We start from the raw sequence: 22,763 nt of genomic DNA on the forward strand, positions 1-22,763 counted from the left end.
GGCCAAGACGCTTCCTGAGCTGTTGAATGAAATCTCTGTGTCAACCGTAATGCTTATGTGGACTACTAAACTACACGTCGGCCTTCACACAGACAGGAGAGGAACACACTTCCTGATGTCTACAGTGCGCATCTCTCAGCAGCGGTCTGCACCAACCCAAACCTGATGGAGCTGGCCTTGTACCGCAACGCCTTGGGCAGCCGGGGTGTGCGGCTGCTCTGCCACGGCCTCAGACATGCCAACTGCAAGATTCAAAACCTGAGGTGAGTCCCAGCCTTGGCAACATGATGCTCGTGGTCCCCGCCGCCTGCTCCCGTGAGGCTCATCCAAGGACACACAGGGTGGTGAATCTGTGAGCCATGGCTCCTGTGGCAGTACGTTACAATGGGCAGCGCCTCTCCTTCCACGTTTGTTTGTGCTGAGACAGGGTTTCTCTATATAACAGTCCTGCATCTCACTCTGCAGACCAGGCTGGCCTCGAACTCACAGAGATCCGCCTGCCTCTGCCTCCCAAGTCCTGGGATTAAAGGCGTGCGCCGCCGCCGCCGCCGCCGCCGCCGCCGCCGCCGCCGCCACCACCACCACCACCCGGCCATTATTATTATTGTTGTTGTTCTGGAATTTTTAAAACGGCAAGGAGTCATGCCATATAACACAGCCCACATGGGAAGTTTATTGAAGGGAGGGGAGAGAGAAAGGGCAGAGAAGGGGGTAGAGACTGGTCCCTGGGGACGAAAGCAACGGAAGAGAAAGAGATGAGAGCCAGGGAGGGCCTGCCCTTTATAAGGGAATGTAGCAAATGCACACAGGGGTGTTCTTAGTGGCTGCAGCTGAGGATGTATCCTATGAGGACCCTAAGGGCAGGCCAGTACAGATGCCTGAATGCTAACAATTATTATTATTGTTGTTGTTATTTATGCGTATGTCTGCGTATGAGGAGGACAGAGGGGTATTAGATCACCTGGAACTAGAGTTAGAGACAGGTATGAGCTGCCTGACTTGGGTCTTCTGCAAGAGCAATATTTGCTCCTTACCACTGAGCCTTCTCTCCTGCCCCACAACCTTACATTTTGAAGCAAGCTCTGAAACTGAACCTGGAGCTTACCCCTGGAATCCACTTGCCTCTGCCTCCTAGGTGCTAGGCAGGAGCTCTACCACTGAGCTGCACCCCCAGCCCCTCACTGGAGGGTTCTAAGCAGGGGCTCTACCACTGAGCAACACCCTGATTTTTTTTTCTTGGGTGCTGAGGATGGAACTCAGGTCTTCAGTTTACCCACTGCATTATCTATCTAGACACCCCCATAACATCGTTATGATTGTTTAAGACAGAGTCTCACTGTAACCTTGGCTGACCTGGAACAAAAAATCCCATACTACGCCACCACCACCCAAGCTTTAACAGCCTTCTCCTTTATTTTCTTTCCTTCTTTAAAGGTATATATATAAATTCTGTCTGCATGTTTGCCTACACACCAGAAGAGGGCATCAGATCTTATTATAGTTAATGAGCCACCCCATGGTTCCTGGCACCTGAACTCAGGACCTTCGGAAAAGAAGCCAGTGCTCTTAACCTCTGAGCCATCTCTCCAGCCTTAATTATTTATTTTTCTTTGTCCTGAGTATAGAAACCCAGGACCAGAAACGTGCAACTCAAGGGCTCTGCGACTGAGCTAGGAACTTCTCCTTTATTTTATATCAGATAAAAGGGGGAGGAACAACCCAGGTACGGTGGTGCACATATTTAATCCCAGCACTCGAGAGGCAGATGCATCATCTGTGAGTTCGAGGTCAGCCTGGTCTACTGAGCCGGTTCCAGGACAGCCAGGGCTGCATAGAGAAACCTTGTCTCAAAAATCCAAAAATTGAGAGAGACAGAAACAGGGAGAGAGAGAGAGACAGAGGCAGAGACAGACAGAGATAGAGAGACACAGAGACTCAGACACACAGAGGCAGAGGCAGAGAGACAGACAGAGACAGAAACGTAAGGCAGAGAATTCCACAACAGCTCCCAAATCAATGACTTGGTTCCGTCTTCCTTCTCACCTCAGGCTGAAGAGGTGTCAGGTCTCCGGATCAGCCTGCCAGGATCTGGCAGCGGCTCTCATCGCCAACAGGAATCTAATCAGGCTGGACCTCAGTGGCAACAGCATTGGGGTGCCAGGCCTGGAACAGCTCTGCGAGGGGCTGAGGCACCCCAGGTGTAGGCTGCAGATGATCCAGTGAGTGAGTGGTTCTGCACTACGCAGTGCTGTTCTGGCCCCCCAACTCTTCTTCCTCCCCTTTTGCTCCTCCCCCTCCTCTTTAAATCCTATTAGCATATTGTTGCTATTAGCATAATATTAGCATATTAATTGTACATATTTCTGGAATTCAGTATCTCATCCCCCACCACATCCCTGCTCTCTCTGTCTCAGTTTATTAAGACAGGGTCTCGCTGGGCGGTGGTGGCGGCGCACGCCTTTAATCCCAGCACTCGGGAGGCAGAGCCAGGCCAATCTCTGTGAGTTCGAGGCCAGCCTGGGCTACTAAGTGAGTTCCAGGAAAGGCACAAAGCTACACAGAGAAACCCTGTCTCGAAAAACCAAAAAAAAAAAAAAAAAGGGTCTCATGTTGGCCAGGCTGACCTCAAACTTGCTAAGTAGAATAAGCTGGCCTTGAACTCATCCTTTTATCTGTATATATGCTGGTAGTGTGTTACCTCGCCGAGCCTTCAGTATATTTCCATGTGTATATCATTTGCACAGATCAAAACCCAGTCCCCCTTTTCCCACTATCCCCAAAAGCTTCATTAAAAAAAAAAAAAAAGAAAAGAAAAGAAAAAAGAAAAAAAAACATAGAAAAGGTAGATAGATTTTTTTTTTTTTATTTTTGTTGTTAAACTTGACTTCTGGTCTTTTGAGACAGGGTCTCACTGTGTAGCTGTTGCTAACCCGGAATGTGCTATGTAGATGAGGCTGGCCTCGAACTCACAGAGTTCTGCCTCCCCAGTGCTGAGATTAAAGGGGTGCATATGATCACACCTAGGCCCAAAAGATTCTTTAAAAGTCGTTTGAAGGCAGGTATGGTGGTGCACACCTTTAATCCCAGCACTTGGGAGACAGAGGCTGGTGAATCTCTGAGTTCCACACTAGCCTGGTGGTACCAAACAAAGCAAAACAAACAAAAAAACAGAACCACATAGAAAAGAGAAAAAAACCACATAGGCTCCTGTTTGTTAGGTACCATGTCCTGACCCTCAGCCTCTTCACGGTCTCCCAGGCTGAGGAAGTGTCTTCTGGAGGCCACAGCTGGAGGAGTGATCGCCTCTGTTCTCAGCAACAACTCACATCTGGTGGAGCTGGACCTGACAGGAAACCCCTTGGAGGACTTGGGACTGAAGCTGCTATGTCAAGGGTTGAGACACCCAGTCTGCAGGCTGCGCACCTTGTGGTGAGTTCTTTGGGGGCTGACTCCAAAAGCAGGTGGGTCTCTATGCAATCCAAGCAGAGAAATGCCTCGGGTGATGTAGTTACATGCCTTTAATCCCAGCATTTGGGAGGCTGAGGCAACACTGTTGCTAGTGGGGTGTTTTCAGGCTCTTGGCATTTTGTTTGTTTGTTTTGTTTTGTTTTGTTTGAGGCAGAGTTTTTCTATGCAACCACCCTAGCTGTCCTAGAACTCACTCTGTAGACCAGGCTGGCCTTGAACTCAGAGATCCGCTTTCCTCTGTTCCCAGAGTGCTGGGATTAAAGGCGTGTGCCGCAACTACATGGTCTTGGCATCTTAAACATGAAATAAAAGGGAACTGAAGAGATGGCTTGGTGGCTAAGAGCACTTGTTGCTCTTACAAAAGGACATTGGTTCGGCAGTCACAACTGTCTGTCAAGTCTCAGGGGATCCAACACTCTCTTCTGGTCACCACAACTACCAGGCATGCACCTGGTACACACACATACATGCAGGCAAAGCACTCATAGGCATAAAATAATTTGTAAAATGTTACGTATTTTTATTTCATGAGCATGGTGTGAGGGTGCTGGGTCCTCTGTAACTGGAGTTGCAGACAGTTGTGTATAGTTGGGGTTTTTTGTTTGCTTGTTTTTAGGGTTTTTTTGTTTTGTTTTGTTTTGTTTTGTTTTGTTTTTACTCTTTGGGAGCCCACCCCCAGCTCTCAAATAAATACAGAACAAGTAAGAATACTTATTCTTACTTATGAATGCCCAGCCTTATCTTGGCGTATTTTTAGCCAGCTTTTCTTAAATTATCCCACCTACCTTTTGCCTCTCGGTGTTTACCTTTCTCTATTCTATATCTCTTTCTTTCCTTCTTTCTCTGTTGCTACTGGCTGGGTGGCTGGCCCCTGGTGTCCTCTCTCCTCTTCTGTTTATTGTCTCTCCTGCCTAGCTATTGGTCTTCAGCTCTTTATTAGACCAATCAGGTGTTTTAGACAAAGTAACACAGTTTCACAGAGTTAAACAAATGCAGCATAAAAGAATGCAACACATCTTTGCATCATTGAACAAATATTCCACAGCATAAAAGAATGCAACACATCTTTAATATTCCACAACAGTTGTGAACTGCCGTGTAGGTGCTGGGAATTGAACCCAGGTCCTCTGCAAGAGAAGCCGGTACTCTTCACCGCTGAACCATCTCTCCAACCCCCATAAAATAATAATTTTAAAAATAAAAAAAAAGGAGATTTGATATCAGGGCCCAGAAAGATGTCTCACCAGGTGAAGGCACTGGCCATCAAGGCTGATGACAAAGTTCAGCTCCCTGGATCATTACGAAGGAAGGAAAAAAATGATCTCCACATACATACCCCTCAAGTACTAGGACTGAAGGCTTGAGACACATGCCAGTTGTATTTTTGTTTGTTTAGCCAATAAAAAGTTTTACTAAAACATAACTATAGGGGCTGGTGAGGTGGTTCAGTGGGTAAAGGTACCTGTCACCAATCCTGTCAATTGGAGTTTAGTGCTGGGGCCCACACTGTGGAAGGAGAGACGGACTCTTGCGAGTTTTCCTGGAACTCTGACCACAGTGGACTCCTGCATCAATTAGCCATCAGGAAAATGCCCACAGGGGCTGGAGGGATGGCTCGGTGGTGAAGAGCACGTGGTGTGCATGCACACAAGGTACATCCACAAAGGATTTTGAGACAGGGTCTAATTGTATATCTCTGACTAATGTGGAATTTGATATGTAGACCAAACTGGCCTTGAACTCACAGAGATCCTCCTGCCTCTACCTCCTGAATGCTGGGAATAAAGGTATATGCCACCATGCCCAGCTCACAGAAAATAATTTTAAGTGTAATTTGAAAATCATGTATGTATTTATGTAATCCAATACATAATATCATATTTGCATCTTGAACAGGGTTTTTGTTTGTTTGTTTGTTTTGTTTTTTGAGATAGAGTTTCTCTGTATAGTCCTGGATGTTCTGGAATTCACTCTGTAGACCAGGCTGGCCTTGAACTCACAGAGATTCACCTGCCTCTGCCTCTCGGGTGCTGGGATCAAAGATGTGTACCACCACCAGAAGCCTTAAACAGTTTTTTGTGTTTTTTTTTTGGGGGGGGGGCGGGGGTGTGGTGGTGGTGGTGGTGGTGGTGGTGGTAATCAAACCCAGGACCTTGCACTCACCAGGCAAGTACCCTACTACCGAGCCACACCCACAGCCCCTGGCTTTTTGAGCCAGAGCTTCACTATATATCCAAGCTAGTCTCTAATGGAGCATCCTCCTGCCTCTGTCTACCAAGTGCTGGTGGGTGTCACAGGTGTGTGCCACACAGCTTGCTGAGAACACTGAACTCTGAAGATAGAGGGGCAGAGGACAGATTCAGTGTCCCCAGGAAATCCGCCCATCATGCTTACTGAGCTGGCTCTTTCTCAGGCTGAAGATCTGCCACCTGGGCCAGGCTGCCTGTGAAGATCTGGCCTCCAGCCTCAGCATGAACCAGAGCCTGATGGAGCTAGACCTAGGTCTGAATGACCTTGGGGATCCCGGAGTGCTTCTGCTGTGTAAGGGCCTCGGGCACCCAGACTGCAAACTCCAGACCCTTCGGTGAGTGGGATTCCCCATTCAGCATCCCTGCCCTGTCTTCTCTTCACGGAGGCCATGGTGCGTCCCATTCCACCAGCTCCAGCTACAGAATCTTGCTGTCAAGATTCCCTGCCACGGGGGCCTTGACACAAATCACTGACATCCTCGGACATTGCCCTTCTCTGCTCTGCTGTCTATTTAGTTTCTAGGGAAGGTTGACTCATCTTTCAGGTCTCAGAACAAATACTGCTGACCGAGTGTAACCTCTGCTTACTGTTACTGTGATAGACAGCATGACCAAAAGCAACTTGGGGGCCTGGAGAGATGGCTCAGTGGTTAAGAGCACTGACTGCTCTTCCAAAGGTCATGAGTTCAGTTCCCAGCAACCACATGGTGCCTCCCAACCACCTGTAATGAGATCTGGTGCCCTCTTCTGGCCTGCAGGGACAAATGCAGGCAGAATGCTGTATACATAATAAATAAATCTTAAAAAAAAATTAAAAAAAAAAAAGCTACTTGGGGAGGCAAGGGTTTATTTTAGCCCACAAGTTATCACTGAGGGGAGCCAAGGCAGAAGCCTGAAGCAGAAAAAAATCACAGAAGAATGCTGTCTACTGACTGGCTCCCTCTAGCTTGCTCTGCTGGCTGTTTTTATACAGCCCAGGCCTCCTGGCCTAGGGTAGACTACCCACCATGGGCTCCTGCATCAATTAACCATCATGAAAACACCTACCGTGGCTTGAGAGAAGCCTCAGCAATTAACAGCACTTGTTGCTCTCACAGAGGACCTGGCTTCTGTTCCCAGCACCCACATTGTGGCTCACAACCAACTGTCTATAACTGACCACCTGTAACTCCAGTTCCAGATCTAACACCCTCTTCTGGCCTCGGAGGGCACCAGGCATGGCCGCTGATGCGCGTACATGTAGGCAAAATACTCAAACACATTAAAGTAAAAATACATATTTTTTTTTAAGGTGTGTTCTTAGCCTAGCGTGGTAGCGCATGAATTTAATTCCAGCACTTGGGAGGCAGAGGCAGGCGGATGTCTTTGAGTTCCAGGCCAGCCTGGTCTTTAGAGTGAGTTCCAGGATAGCCAGGAGACCCTGTCTCTAAATAAATAAATTGCCCTGGTCTACACAGATTGTTGGGCTACATAGTAAGACCCTGTCTCTAAATAAATAAATCACCCTGGTCTGCACAGAGTGCTCCAGAACATCCAGGGCTATATGACTCAGAGGGAAAAGGTGTTTTGCTGGCAAGCCTAATGATCTGAGTTCAAATCCTGAGACCTACTAGGTGGAAAAAGAGAACTCCCACAGGTTGTCTTCTGAGGTCCTCACGGACATTGTGGCAAGCGAGCATGTGTACAGATGAACACGCACGCACGCACGCGCGCGAACACACACAAACACACACACACACACTACTTTGTGTGTGTTAGGCACGTACTCTATCCAACCCTCACCTTTCTTCATTAAATTTAAAAAGTGCTACATATTTGGCTTTTTTTTTTTTTTTTTTTTGGTTTTTCGAGACAGGGTTTCTCTGTGTAGCTTTGCGCCTTTCCTGGAACTCACTTGGTAGCCCAGGCTGGCCTCGAACTCACAGAGATCCGCCTGGCTCTGCCTCCCGAGTGCTGGGATTAAAGGCGTGCGCCACCACCGCCTGGCTCATATTTGGCTTTTTGCCCACATGTATGCTTGTGACCAAGTGCATGCCTGGTGCCCACAGAGGCCAGAAGTCCGATTTCCATTGCCTGGGACTGGAGTTACAGCCAATTTTGATCTGCCCGGGCCCTTGCTTCCGGTCCCGTCTTCCTCTCTGCCTTCTCCCCCTTTCTCCCTCAAAGGTGGGCAAAGCCATCCCCCTGCACCCAGCATACAAATTTGCCACTTAAGCCCAGCCCCGGTGACATTACCAAAAAGCGTAGGGCAAACTCAGTTTGGCCATCCCTCCCTTCTAGGTTGGGCATTTGCCGGCTGGGCTCAGACGCATGCGCAGGGCTTGCCCGTGTGCTCCAGGTCAACACTTGCCTCCGAGAGCTGGACCTGAGCTTCAACGACTTGGGAGACAGGGGCCTGTGGCTGCTGGGGGAAGGACTGAGGCACCCGTCCTGCAGACTCCAGAAGCTGTGGTGAGTGTTTTCCTTGGGAGGAAGGGGACAGGAGTAGAGCGCGGATACTAACGGAGGGAACAGCTTTTCCTTTTGTGTTCATGTGCTGCTTCCCTAAACCCTTTGGAAAAGGCAAACGTAGATGAAAAGACAGCGTGTGGGTTGGGGAGGTGAGTCCGTTCAAAAATTCCCTGCCTAGTAGACGGAAGCTCTGGGTACCATCCCCAGCACTACACCAGTTGGGCCTGATGGCTCCTACCCAGTAATTACAGCGTTTGGGAGGTGGAGGCAGGCGAATGAGAAGTGAATAAATAAATGTCTAAATCATTTTATGTGTTATTTGAAACGGACTTACTGTGTAGCCTTACTCATTATGGAACTCACTATGTAGATCAGGCTGTCCTCACACTCAGAGATATCCCTGCCTCTGCCTCTAGAGAGCTGGGATTAAAGGTGTGCACTACCACACCTGGCTTTTTTTTTTCTTTTTCTTTTTTAAGTGTGCCAGGCGTAGACCCAACCACTGTGCTTAAGGGGCACAGATTGCTTCTGTTTCCCATCAGGCTCTGCTCCCATAGGTTCTTCCCTTGAATTGTTATACACGGACAGCCAGCTTGTGTCTGTGCACAGAACTAGGGGACTGAACTCAGGCTTCACAAATGCTGGACAAGTGTTGGCGCATCCACAGCCTTCTGCTTTGAAACAGGGTCTTACAATATAGCCCAGACTGGCCTCGAATTTGGAGTCCGCCCATTAGCAACTTGACTTTAGAGCTCCAGAACCAGAGTTCGGGTGGAAAGAATCAACTCCATAAGGCTGTCCTCTGACCTGAGCCATGGCTCCTATGCACACGTACATACACAGAACAAGAATTTAAAATTTTAAGAGGAGCTGGAGAGATGGCTCAGTGGTTAAGATCATGGTTAAGACCCAGGTTCACTCCCAGCACACGCATACACGGCAGTTTACAACCATCTGCCACTCCAGTTCCAGGGGATCTGATGTCCTCTTCTGGCATCTATGGGAACTACATGCAAATGGTGCCAACACATCCGTCGGGAACAACATCCACATACCTGAAATATTAATAAACCTTAAGGCCATACTGTCCTGCATGTGACTGATCTCATCTGATCTCAGGAGCTAAGCAGTGTCGGGCCTAGTTAGCACTCGGATAGAAGGCAGTGTATTTGCTGGGCAGTGGTGGTGCACGCCTTTAATCTCAGCACTCTGGAGACAGAGGCGGGCAGAACTCAGGAGAGATGGCTCAGAGGTTAAGAGCACTGGCAGCTCTTCCCAAGGTCCTCAGTTCAATTCCCAGCAACCACATGGTGGCTCACCACCTGTATGTAATGAGATCTGGTGCTCTCTTCTGGTGTGCAGGTATACACGCAGGCAGAACACGGTAAACATAATAAATAAATAAATAAATAAATAAATAAATAAATAAATAAATAAATAAAAACAGGTGATGAACTTTGGTGGTGTTTAGAAACTTCTAGAAAAAATGAGGCATTTATTAATTTGCGTAACTGAAAGACTTCAGGCACGGCTTGATTTGGGCATCTTTTCATCTATGTGGATGTGCATTTGTTTTTTTTTTTGTTGTTGTTGTTTTTTTTGTTGTTGTTGTTGTTTTTTTTGGTTTTTCAAGACAGGGTTTCTCTGTGTAGCTTTTGCGCCTTTCCTGGAACTCACTTGGTAGTCCAGGCTGGCCTCGAACTCACAGAGATCCGCCTGGCTCTGCCTCCCGAGTGCTGGGATTAAAGGCGTGCGCCACCACCGCCCGGCGTGGATGTGCATTTGGGCCTGCTGGTGTCCACAGAGGCCAGAAGATGCCATCAGAAGCCCCCAGAGTATCAGCTACAGGTTGTTGTGAACCAGCCAACGTGGTGCTGGAAACCTGGGTCCTCTAGAAGAGCGGTTCTTAACCACCGAGCCGTCTCTCCAGTTCCTGCTTTGGGGATTTTGGGTTTACTACTCTGGCTCCATTCTCAGGCTAACTCTGCTTCACGGTGGAATCCCTATAGTGCTGCTCTGTCCCAATTTACTTTTTTTTTTTTTTTTCTCCTGAAATAAGGTCTCTGTAGCCCTGGCTGTCCTGGAACTCTGTACACCAGGCTGGCCTGAAACTTGGAGATCTGCCTCTCTCTGCTGGGTTACAGGGGTGAGCCGCTACATCTAGCCTTCCAAATCCACATCCTTAACAACCTGCAGGCGTTAGACTCATCGTTTAGAGAAGGTGCCTCTCTGCAGACCGAGAGCCATTGAGGGCTGGAGCCATCCCTATCTCTACTCTTTGAGGCCAAATTTGGCTCCAGTCTAAAACTGAGGAGCAATTAACTGCAAAAGGAAATCATTGATCCTTGACTCCAAACCGTGACGGGGATCCTGTCTATAATAATAACTCACGTTATTATAACTTGTTATTTATTTTTCTATCCCCCCTCACCCCATATGTTTATTCTGTGTAGCTCTGAACTCAGAGATACAACTGCCTCTGCCCACCAAGTAAAGCTAATTAAGTTTACCAGCATGAGCATGGTAAGGAGACTGTTTGCTAAAGGCTACACCACTCACTAAGGAATGCGTCCAGCAACCACTGGATGGGCTCATGACTGTTTCCTTTAAACTGGGTCACCAGACAGGCAGTGGTGGCGCATGCCTTTAATCCCAGCACTCAGGAGGCAAAGAGAGGTGGATCTCTGAGTTCGAGGCCAGCCTGGTCTACAGAATGAGTTCCATGACAGCTGGGACTGTTTCACAGAGAAACTGTCTCAAAAAACAAAAATAAAACCTGGTCACCTATAAAATTGCCGCCCACTGCCCTGAAAAGGCCACTTCATCCACCTTCAGCTTGTCTTCCGTAGGCTGGACAGCTGTGGCCTCACGTCGAAAGTGTGTGAGGACCTTTCTTCCATCCTAGGAGCCAACCAGACCCTAAATGAGCTTTATTTGACCAACAATGCCCTGGGGGACACAGGTGTCCGGCTGCTGTGCAAGAGGCTGAGACATCCAGGCTGCAAACTTCGAGTCCTGTGGTGAGAGATGGATCCTGATTGCTTGGGGAGAATGGGGGATTCGGGAATGCTGGGCTCAGATTTGGGAGGAGGAATACTAAATAACTGAAATGCATTAAAAACTGGATAAATAATGCTGGAGAGATAAAACACTCGCTGCTCTTACAGAGGACCTGAATTCCATTCCCAGCACCCACGTCAGGTGGCCACCTGTAATTCTAGCTCCCAGGAATCCAACGCCCTTTTCTAGCCATCATGGGCATTCCCACACAGACATACACATATGTAAATAATAAAAATAAAATAGACGGGGTAAATAAAAGCTGGGGCTATTTCCCTCCTGGTGCTGGGTGTAATACATGAGCCCAGTACTTACGAAGCACGCTAGCTGGGAATTAGACACATCAAACTCTCCATCCTCCTGCCTCAGCCTCCTGAATGCTGGCATTGCAAACACATACAGTACACCTTTGTTTCCTGCCTATTCTTTTAAATAGGAAGGAAGCCAGTCTCAGCTGGAATCTGGAAGTTCTATTACCCACTCGACATCTTTCCACACCGTGGTTTCTGCTTCTGTAAATGACAGTACACGTTGGATTGTCCCGTGTTTCTTTCTTTCTTTTTTTTTTTTTAATACTTCTTTAACTTTATTTTATGTGCATTGGAGTGAGGGTGTCAGATCCCCTGGAACTAGAGTTACAGACAGTTGTGAGCTGCCATGTGGGTGCTGGGAATTGAACCCAGGTCCGCTGGAAGAACAGCCAGTGCTCTTAACCACTGAACCATCTCTCCAGCCCCCGGTGTTTCTTATTAGTGACTAAAGATGCTTAAAATTGGGAGTAAGGAGCCCATCGTGGTTGGGAACATATTTGATCCCAGCACTTGGAAGGCAGAGACAGGTAGATCTCTTAAGAATTCTAGGCTAGCCAAGGCTGCAGAGAGACTCAGTCTCCAACAAGCAAACAAAAAATTGGGATTAAGGAGGCCGGAAAGAGGGCTCTGTGGTTAAGAGTACTTGTTGCTCTTGCAGAAGACCCAGTTCCCAGAACTTACTTTGTGGCTCACAACCAGTTCCAGGGGATCCAACTCCAGTTCCAAGGGATCCAATAACCTCTTCTGACCTCGACTGGCACTGCAGTATGAGGTCCAGTCATACATGTGTGCAAAATACTCATGCATAAAACAGAAATAAAGGGCTGGTGGGCGGGCTCAGCATTTACTGCCAAGCTTAGTGACCAGAGTCCACCCCTCAGGACCCTTGTGGGGTAGGAAGGAAAACATACACAGGCTGATCTCTGGCTTCCACAAGCACACCCTGGCAAACAATAGTAAAAACAAAAAGAAGTAAAAAACCCTGGCTTCACAGGAGGCGGAAGCAAGAGGATCCCAAGTTCAAGGGCAGCCTGAGCAACTTCGTGAGACCCTATCTCAAAATGTGAGCTAGGGGGCTGGAGAGATGGCTCAGAGGTTAAGAGTACTGACTGCTCTTCCAGAGGTCCTGAGTTCAAGTCCCAGCAACCATATGGTGGCTCACAACCATCTGTAATGAGATCTGGTGCCCTCTTCTGGTCATACATGCTGTATACATAATAAATAAATCTTTAAAAAAAAATGTGAGCTAGGAAGATGATGCAGCAGTAGAGTGCCTGCCTGCCTGCCTGCCTAGCATAAAGAGAGTATGTATGTCCCAACACTGCAATTAGGTTTTAAATTTTTTGCACTTATATCCCTGAATTCCACAGCACTTGTACAAGGCTGAGGCCAAGTTGAGATCAGTGCTCTCTGGGTACCAAACATGGCAGCAAGAGACTTTATCCTGAGTCATCTCAGTTGCCCATACCCTAAGATTTGGATTGCTGCTGGGGGGTGATGCCGCAAACCTTTAATCCCAGCACTGGAGAGGCAGAGGCAGGCAGATCTCTGTGAGTTTGAGGCCAGCCTGGTCTACAGAGAGAGATCCAGGACAGGTGCCAAAGCTACACAGAGAAACCCTGTCTTGAAAAAACCAAAGGGGGGGGGGGGTGGAGAAGATATGCGTTGTTAGTGGAGCACACCTTTAATCTCAACACTCGGGAGGCAGAGGCAGGTGTAGCTCTAAATTCAGGACAGCCAAGGCTACATAGAGAAACCCTGTTGAAAAAACAAACCAGATAAATGAGATTTTTGGTTAATTGTGTGTGTGTGTGTGTGTGTGTGTGTGTGTGTGTGTGTGTGTGTATGTACGTACGTGCATATACATGCATTCCGGTGATACTGACCAGAAAAGGGTGTCAGATCCCTTGGAGCTGGAGTTATGGTTGTATGTGGAACTGAACTCTGACCCTGTGCAAGAGCAGGAAGCACTCGATCCAGGCCCAAAGGATGTTTGAAAAGGAGTAGGAAAAATTACTCTTTCCGTCAGCCTAAAACGCAGGCTACCAGGATGCTGTCTTTTTAGTCACCGTAGTGATGGTAGTCCCATGCTTTGTCCCCAGGCTATTTGGAATGGACCTGAACAAAATGACCCACAAGAGGCTGGCAGCGCTTCGAGTCACAAAACCGTACTTGGACATTGGGTGCTGAGCCCTGCTGCAGCATAATGGAAGTGATCACAACGGAAGCGATCACGACCTTGGATCCCTCAGACAGCTGTGACCCAGCACTTGACAGAGCTTTTTAAGGACAGCTTCTGCTACATGGTGAGGTGGAGTCGAGGATTAGAAATTCAAGGTCGTCCTCAGAAACCAGAGGGGACTACATGAGACTATCTTGGGGCAAGGAGGCCCAGAAAGCGCAGGTTGACAAAAATGTTTCTTCTGCTTAAAATCATAAACACTCAACCTTTGACGAAGCTCTTGGGATTTGGATGCCGACTCCATGCACATCATTTAGGATGTGGATTGGCTGGTTAGCATGTTTGAAGAGCAGTAATAGAGAATACGAGGGGATTTTTTTTGTTTGTTTGTTTGTTTTTGTTTTTTTTTTGTTTTTGTTTTTCGAGACAGGGTTTCTCTGTGTAGCTTTTGTGCAAAAAATCTGGGAGTCCCGGACATTTCCACCACTGGGCTAAGACTCCCACCTGCTGGCCAAATTATGAAACTACAACAGATTAAAATATGCCCAGAGAGGTTTTGGCGTGTCAAGTGTGTCAGAGAAAGGCTTCTCTGTGTAGCCTTGGCTGTCCTGGAACTTCTCTGTAGACCAGGCTGGCTTCAAACTCAGTTCTGCTTGCCTCTGCTGCCCGAGACCCAGGATTATTTGTACACGGTGCAAGTGAATTTTCCTGAAGCAATTTAAGAACTAGCAAGTCACTCAAGAATCCTTACAGATGGAGGGGTGGTCCATACTTCCCTGCCTGGTTATCAGCTGATACCTTAGAAATTTTTCTAGTTTCCTACTTCATGACTCAACAATGTACTTACAACCTGGGAAACTATACACTCTCATCCCCAGAAGCTAAGGGTCCAAAGTGGGCTGGGCAGCAAATCCAAACTTCCAGAGGTGGTAGGTCTAGGGAACTCCAGAACTAGTTATATCCAATCTGCACAATAAGGCCTCAGAATATGGGAGTGTGCTGGACACACGGATCAGTTGGAAGACTAGCTGCCTAGCACGTATGGAACCCTGAACTCTATACTGTCCTTGGGAACTGTATACCTTGAATGAGACGGGCCTGTGGTTAAAAAAGATAACATCTGGGATTGAAAAGTGCTGTGCATAGTGGTTTATACCTTTAGGAGACAAAGGGCAGCCACTCAAGACCAGGGAACTATATGGAGGCCCAGTCTGAAACAATTGACCCTAGAAGAGGCTCAGAGAACCTGGGTTGTAACTCCAGTACCTACAGGACCGCTTATAACTATGCTACCCCCAGGCCTGGCATTTGGCATGTTAATATGGCAAAGGGCGGGAACCTGTAAAGGAGCGCGCTCAAAAACTAAAGCCTGTGGCCAGATAATATGGCACCTACATGCTAGCGGGGGGGGGGGGGGGCAGCCAGGTGAACTTAGGGGGGACTTAGTAGCCCTAAGACTTGGCCTAGTAACATTTCAAAAGCAGTGAAACCCATGCTTCTTAGTCTGAGTTCCAAGATTGCTCAATCACTGGACCTTCCAGCCTGTTCCAACAGTATCTCACAGGTGGCTTGGAGTCTAGCTCAGTGGGAGTTTAAGGGCCTTGGTTCACCTTTCCCCTAAATACCTCCCACCCTCCCTAAATACCAGGATGCTCCTCTGCAGGAGCAAATAGGGGAGCCGTTAACGTGGGGGTGGGGGCATGCCAAATGGAGAGGGAACCAGAAGTCTCCCTAACACTGAGATTTTAATCCAGATGCTAAAATGGCCAGCCTGGAGGGGTAGTGACTCAGACCTACATGGAAATTTGAGGCCCACAGTTAACTACATACAATTGGAAGCTAAAAAAAATCTGCAAATTTGTTAGCAAGACCTGGCTGAAACTGGGCCCTTGAGATGACCCAGCAAACAAGATCACACGGACGCAATGACTTAAGTCATTCCCAACCCTGCCACACGCCAAATAAAATACGGAAAGCCAAGTGCTGAGAATCACTTTATTGATCTTTACAGAGTTAAAATGTGGCAACCCAAAATTGCCAACATGAAAATTAAAAATCACCCACATCCAGGGGATCTGATACTTTCATCTGGATTCATGCTTGTGCTGCACACATAAGTTTAAAATAAATTCTTTTAAAGCTGGAACTGACTACTTAGTTCTCCAAGCCTGGAGTTTGCATTCGTACCCCCCCCCCCCTTCTAATGTATTGATAGTGAACGAACACAGAATAGTTCAAACCTTAAGGGGACAGGTGCCTGTGAATGGCGCTCACAGGGGGAACTCAAATGCCTAGCACTTTCCACTGAATCCAGAATAGTGCTGTACATTTGAGTTCACCAGGTGAGTAATTCCTGGTCGACCGATGTTCCAGATGTCTTTCTTCTTTCTCCACACAGCAACAAACAGAATGCAACCTTAAGGGACAGACGGGCCTGTGAATGAATGGCACTCACAGGGGAAACTCAAATGTCGTAGCACTTTCCACTGAATCCAGAATAGTGCTGCGCATTTGAGTTCACCAGATGAGCAATTCCTGGTGACAGAAGCTCCAGATGTCTTCTCCACACAGCAACACAAAATGGAATGCAAACCTTGACAGGGGCCTGTGAATGGTGCTCACAGGGGAAACCCAAATGCCTAGCACTTTTCACTGAATCCAGAATAGTGCTACGCATTAGAGTTCACCAGGTGAGTAATTCCTGGTGACAGAAGTTCCAGATGCTTTCTCCACACAGCACACAAAACAGAATGTAAACCTTAAGGGGACAGGTGCCTGTGAATGAAATGGCGCTCACAGGGGAACTCAAATGTCGTAGCACTTTCCACTGAATCCAGAATAGTGCTGCGCATTTGAGTTCACCAGATGAGCAATTCCAGATGTCTTCACACAGCATTCTTAAGGGACAGACAGGGGCCTGTGTGAACGGTGCTCAACAGGGGAAACCCAAATGCCTAGCACTTTCTACTGAATCCAGAATAGTGCTGTGCATTTGAGTTCACCAGGTGAGTAATTCCAGATGTCTTCACACAGCATTCTTAAGGGACAGACAGGGCCCTGTGAATGGTGCTCACAGGGGAAACCCAAATGCCTAGCACTTTCTACTGAATCCAGAATAGTGCTACACATTTGAGCTCACCATGTGAGTAATTCCTGGTCGACAGATGTTTTTCTCCACACAGCAACACACAACAGAATGCAACCCTAAGGGACAGACTGGCCTGTGAATGGTGCTCACAGGAGAAACTCAAATGCCTAGCACTTTCCACTGAATCCAGAATAGTGCTGTACATTTGAGTTCACCAGATGAGTAATTCCTGGTGACAGAAGTTCCAGGTGTCTTCTCCACACAGCAACACACAAAACAGAAGCACTTTCCACTTCAAAGGCTTGGAGAGGGCCTCCATTTTGAGTATGGCTATCTGGAACACTCCAAAACCTGCAATTATGAGTCCAAAGGATGTTATTTGAAGGTGGACAGTGGGTTAGAGAAGCCAAATTCAAATAAATTCTGGACATACATGCAATGTAGTTAAATATTGTAGCCCTGTGTGGTGGTGTCCAACTTTAGTAACACTAACAAGTTAGAGGTAACTCAGTGGTTGAGGTGCCTTTCCCCATCCCCAATAAGGGTAACTTCTGCCATTAGACAAATGGCTGCCTCCTGGGCAAGCAGCTGGCTTCCTGCTTCAAGGCTCTCAGTTACTGCCCCAGGCGCAGTAAGTAGATGACATAATTTGGCCTTGGAAGGCCCAGTAGCTTCCCTATCCACTTCACAATCATTCCCTCCCCCCCTCCCCCAAGGCTCACCGTGCACACTACATACGTTAAGAGCTCAGCCCTCCCTATCCCTGGACAACTTTCCCCAGGTGCATATTCCCAATCGGCAACACTCAAAACTTGGCGGCACTTCTTCCAAAGAACAAAAAGTGTCCCCATAGTTTGAGTATCGCAGGTTGAGAGCTAAAGGGAACTTGTGGCAAATGACCTGTAGAAAAAACTTGTTAGTGAGACCCTTGTGGAAGACCTGAAAAACAAATGAAGTACATTTAAAATCTAATATGGCAGCCACTTATTTCAGTAGGCTTCTACCCACACTGGGTCTAAAGTCTTCCCCCACCCCCCCACCGGAGACCCACCCTGTTTACCTGGACTACAAGTTCCCGGGCCTCCTGGGCCTTATCTCCAGCATCAAGACTTCATGGCATCAGCTAAGTATCCTGTGGAAAAGGATTCAACCTCCAGCCCCCCCCCCCCCCCCCAGATTAAGGAAACTCGTGGTTGCAGTTGGATATTGGGTTTTCCAGATGCCTTGTACACACAGAGGCAGACAAAATGGACGCACTTTCCGGACAGGCCTCGGAGAGGGCTTCCACTTTGATCGCCGCTGTGTTCACCAGATCCCAGGTGACGGAATCCCCTCCTGCGCCAGGTGTCCTGACTCAGCAGCACATGGTGCCCCTGTGACCCCACCCAACATAGCACTTGCCCGGAAGAGCTCAGGTTAAAACCACCCAGTTTCCAGAAACTTTTTTTGCAGCTGTGAATTGAGTTTTCTCAATCGGTAACACTCAAAACCTGGCGGCACTTTTCTTCTAAGAAAAAACAAAAGAGCCACCAGTTTGAGTACCACAGGTTGAGGGTCCAAGGTTAGTACCTACTGGCCCTACACATACCACTGTAAATTTGTCCCAAGTACTAAAGAACATCTGCATTAGATGCATTAACGACACCCGAATTCAAATGTTCCTTTCACCCCAATTGTCCCTTGTGCCCTTTAACTGGGCCCCCCTTACAATAGCAAAGGTTCACCTTGAACTTTTTTATTGGACAGTTTATTGCTTAGCGTTCACCACTACTAGGCACCTTGAACCGAGTGCCTATGTGAAAAATGCTTCTTTTCCAGTCGCCACCTGTTAAGGCCGATGCTTTCCCCACACAGTGGCGCACAAAGTGGAAGCACTTTCTCAGTTCTAGGTCAGAGAGGGCCTCCACTTTGATGAACACGGTGTGGGCGGTCAGTCCCGAGCCTGGGCGCACGCCGAATCCCCAGGTTCCTTCCCTGCACGGCCGCTTCGGGTGCGGGCTCCTGCGCAAGGGATGTCTGAACCCTCAGCCTTTCTTCCCACCCCCCACCCACGCCGGGAATCCCAGCTCCCTCCCGGGACACCGCAGTTAACCCAGACACGTGGTTCACCACGGGATGGTGTCCCACACCAGACTACTGCCAGATGAGCCACCAAAACGGCCCGGACTTGACCGGTCGAAGGAAATCGCCGTTTACTCAACCCGTAACGCTCAAACCTGGCGGCACTTTGTTTATGAAAACACAAAGTGCCCCCATAGTTTGAGTATTACAGGCTGAGATGGTTCGGAGTCACGCACACAAAAGTTTACCCGGCAGGAACCGAAGAAACTGGATCCAACACTTGAACCCGCGCGGAACACCTGGAATGATGTAAGAAATCGGGGAACAGACTTTACTTATTACTATTCGGCTCCAAACTTGACCCAAGTTACCAAAAACTAAGGCCTCCCATTGATTAGTTCAGCTTCTCCAAGTGGACCGCGCTGCAGAGGCTGCCTGGGGCCCTCGACTTTCTCTTGAATGACTCTAAGCCCTTGGTCTGAAACATACAGGAAAAATCACATTCCTACATTTCTAACTTGGCTGAGACGCCATATTGACCTGCCGGCCTCCACCTCCTGGATTAAAACCACCTGAACTAGGAAAGTGTGGGGCTCTGGAGGCTGAATCCACCCTGTTGCCCCCCAAGTTCTAGTCCTGAAAAACGTTCTTGAAAAACACCAGGCCTTGGTGGTCTCTGGCATGGAGGCAACAGGCAGAAATGAGATACTCAGCCTGGGTCAAGTAGTCGCTCCCAAAAATGAAGGACATCAATAAAGAAAACCTCCCAAAGCCAACAGGGTCCTGGGTTTTGACCACATAACTGAAAAAGGGGGAAAAAAAAACCGAAAAACACGCACCTAGATGAATTACCTTTCCTACGGAGACCGTCGGAAGGTGGGTCAGAGGAGAAGCCGAGCAGCACAGGATCCTCAAGGAAGCAGGAGAAGCCTCTGAGAAGGGACTGGGCTCTAGGTTCTTATATAGTCTGAGGGCTCATTGGCCCCCTGGCTAGGGAGGCTCTGGTACCCCTCCCCCACCTGGGGCCATCCTTACCCAACCCACCCTGCTTCCTCTGAGAGGAGATTCCTTGGGGCAGAATGACCTTCACTGGTTTTTTTTTCCCCCCTCCTAGAAGAGGAAATGGATTTATTTGTTTGTTTGTTTGTTTTAAAACAGCTAGGGCCCAAGTTAATTCTAGAACTGGGTAAGGGAGAGGCTGGGAGCCGGGAATCATTGTTAGTTCAAGGTCAGCCGCGGCTACAGTAGTGAATTCCGAAGTAGCCCGGGCTACAAGGTGAGATTCAGTCTTAAAAAATATTAATACAGGCCGGGCGGTGGTGGCGCACGCCTTTAATCCCAGCACTCAGCACTCGGGAGGCAGAGCCAGGCGGATCTTTGTGAGTTCCAGGCCAGCCTGGGCTACCCAGTGTGTTCCAGGAAAGGCGCAAAACTACATAGAGAGACCCTGTCTCGAAAAACAAAACAAAAAACAAAAAAATTAATACAGGGGCTGGAGAGATGGCTCAGTGGTTAAGAGGACCTGGGTTCAAGTCCCAGCACCCACGTGGCAGCTCACAACTGTCTGTAACTCAAGATCTGATATCCTCACACAGTCATACATGCAAGCAAAAAACAAATGCAAATAAAATAAAAATAAATAAATTATATTTTTTTAAAAAATTGTGTTGGGCTAGAGAGATGGTTCAGTGGTTAAGAGCACTGACTGTTCTTCCAGAGAAACCGGGTTCAAGTCCCAGCACCCATGAGGCAGCTCACAACTGTCTGTAACTCCAAGATCTGACACCCTCACACAAACATATATGCAGGCAAAACACCAATGCAAATCAAAAAAAGGAATAAATAAATTATATTTTTCAAAAAGAGTGCTTATTGCTCTTAAAAAAATATTAATACAATGAGTAAAGAAGTAATCACTACCTGGGAGACTCCGTTTTTTGTTTTGTTTTGATTTTCTTACTGAGTTTTGAAGTCCCTTCTCCCTATTTCTCTGTCTTCATGTGTGTATGTGCAGGCCTCCTTTACCAAACTGGATATGGGGGGGGGGGCTCAAAAATAACTAGACGGAGTTGGTTTTCTCCTACCTTTTCATAGTTCCATGGATTGAAATGGGATCTCCAGGCATACAGGGCCAAAGCTACTGAATCATGTTGCAGGCTTGGGTTTTATGGTTTCATGAGACAGGGTCTCAGGTACGCCAAGCTGGCCCTAAACTCACTAAATATCCACGGATGACTTTGGACTCTTTTGTTTCTGTTGCAATCTCCCAAGTGCTAGGATAATAGACACATACCACCATGCCCAATTCAGTCATTAATTCCAGGCATTTGGGGTTTTTTGTTTGTTTGTTTGTTTTTGTTTTTCGAGACAGGGTTTCTCTGTGCAGCTTTTTGGAGCCTGTCTTGGAATTCGCTCTGTAGACCAGGCTGGCCTCGAACTCAGAGATCCACCCACCTCTGCCTCCTGAGTGCTGGGATTAAAGGTGTGTGCCACCACAGCCCAGCTTGAATTCCAGGCATATTTTAATGCATTTTAGATCTATTGTTTGTTGAACAAGTAAGCCTTGTCAGCACTTAGCAAGGTCTTAGGTTTGGGGAAGCAGATAGAGATATGGATTTGGCCCCTGGTCCCTTATAGTGGCACACACACACCTTTAATCCCAGCACCCGGGAGGCAGAGGCAGGTAGATCTCTTGAGTTCAGGGTCAGGACTACATGGAGAGATCCTGTCTCAATGAATAACAGCAACAAGGATGTAGGTTTTATAGTCTAGAATACTAGATTCCTTTTTATTTTTTTCTTCCTTTATTTATTTTGAGACTGGGTCTTTCTAGGCTAGGCTAGCCTTCCACCCTATGTAGCTGAGGATAACCTTGAATCGTCCTCCTGTCTCCACTTTCCCAGTCTGGCCTTGGCCATTATGCCTTGTCTGTGCTGAATCTAACCAGGAAAAGCGCTCCACCAACTTACTTTCATCCTCAGAGTATCTTTCTTTTTCTTTTTTTTTCTTTCTTTCTTTTTTTTTTTTTTTTTGGTGTTTCCAGACAGGGTTTATCTTTGTGCCCCGCCATCCTCAGAATTTCAATTTTATTTTGTGTGTGAGAATTTGTGTGTGTGTGTGTGTGTGTGTGTGTGTGTGTGTGTGTGTGTGACAGGAACTTACTATGTAGCGCTGGCCAGCCTAGATTCTCTATGTAGACAAGGCTGGCCTCCAAGTCATAGAGATCCAACTCCCTCTACCTCCCAAAATAAAGGCTTACACCACCACGCTAGCCCTCAGTGAGTTTTTTAAAATTACATTTATGAAAAAAAATTTAAAAAATAAAATTACATTATGACGGGTGGTGGTGGCACATGACTTTAATCTCAGCGTTCTGGAGGCAGAGACAGTCAGATCTCTGTGAGTTCCAGGCCAGCATGGTCTAGGCCAGAGTGAGTTCCAGGTCAGCCAGGGCTACACAGAGGAAACTCTCTCTTGAAGAATAAAATTACATTTTACTTATTTTTGGGGCGTGTGTGTGTGTGTGTGTGTGTGTGTGTGTGTGTGTGTGTTGTATCAGGAGGTGTCGGGGGAGCACATAGGTGTCAGGCCCACCAAGAGGGCCCAGGGACTGAACTGGGTCTTCAGGTTTGGCAGCGAGCACCTTTACCTGATTAAAACAGCACACGGGCTCTGGGAAAGTCACTAGGGTAAAAGTGGAGGAACATTTCTGCAGGCCTCGACGATGATAAGGCCTATTTTGAGTTTACCTTTGTCCCTGAGGCCTAGCAGGAAACTCAGAAACGGAGGAGGGGTAGAGGTGGAGGGCTGCTCATACTCAGCTTTCCTCATTGCCAGCTGCCTTCTAAGGTGCTGACTAAAACCCTCCTCTGCAGACCGTGAAGCAGACATTT

The 22,763-nt window shown here is 47.7% G+C and overlaps 1 protein-coding gene across 1 annotated transcript in view; it reads left to right on the top strand.

Annotated features, from left to right (window-relative positions):
* The window catches only part of Nlrp12 (NLR family pyrin domain containing 12), a 28,783-nt gene extending 15,054 nt beyond the window's left edge, over positions 1-13,729 (top strand). The window contains exons 4-10 of the mRNA XM_059253641.1: positions 93-263; positions 2,049-2,219; positions 3,259-3,429; positions 5,882-6,052; positions 7,998-8,168; positions 11,018-11,188; positions 13,642-13,729. Coding sequence (XP_059109624.1) covers positions 93-263; positions 2,049-2,219; positions 3,259-3,429; positions 5,882-6,052; positions 7,998-8,168; positions 11,018-11,188; positions 13,642-13,729 — 1,114 coding nt within the window. The remainder of the gene's footprint in view (positions 1-92; positions 264-2,048; positions 2,220-3,258; positions 3,430-5,881; positions 6,053-7,997; positions 8,169-11,017; positions 11,189-13,641) is intronic.
* The last annotated feature ends 9,034 nt before the right edge of the window (positions 13,730-22,763 follow it).

This window comes from Peromyscus eremicus, chromosome 1 (assembly GCF_949786415.1).
Source record: "Peromyscus eremicus chromosome 1, PerEre_H2_v1, whole genome shotgun sequence".
NCBI classification, from domain to species: domain Eukaryota; kingdom Metazoa; phylum Chordata; class Mammalia; order Rodentia; family Cricetidae; genus Peromyscus; species Peromyscus eremicus.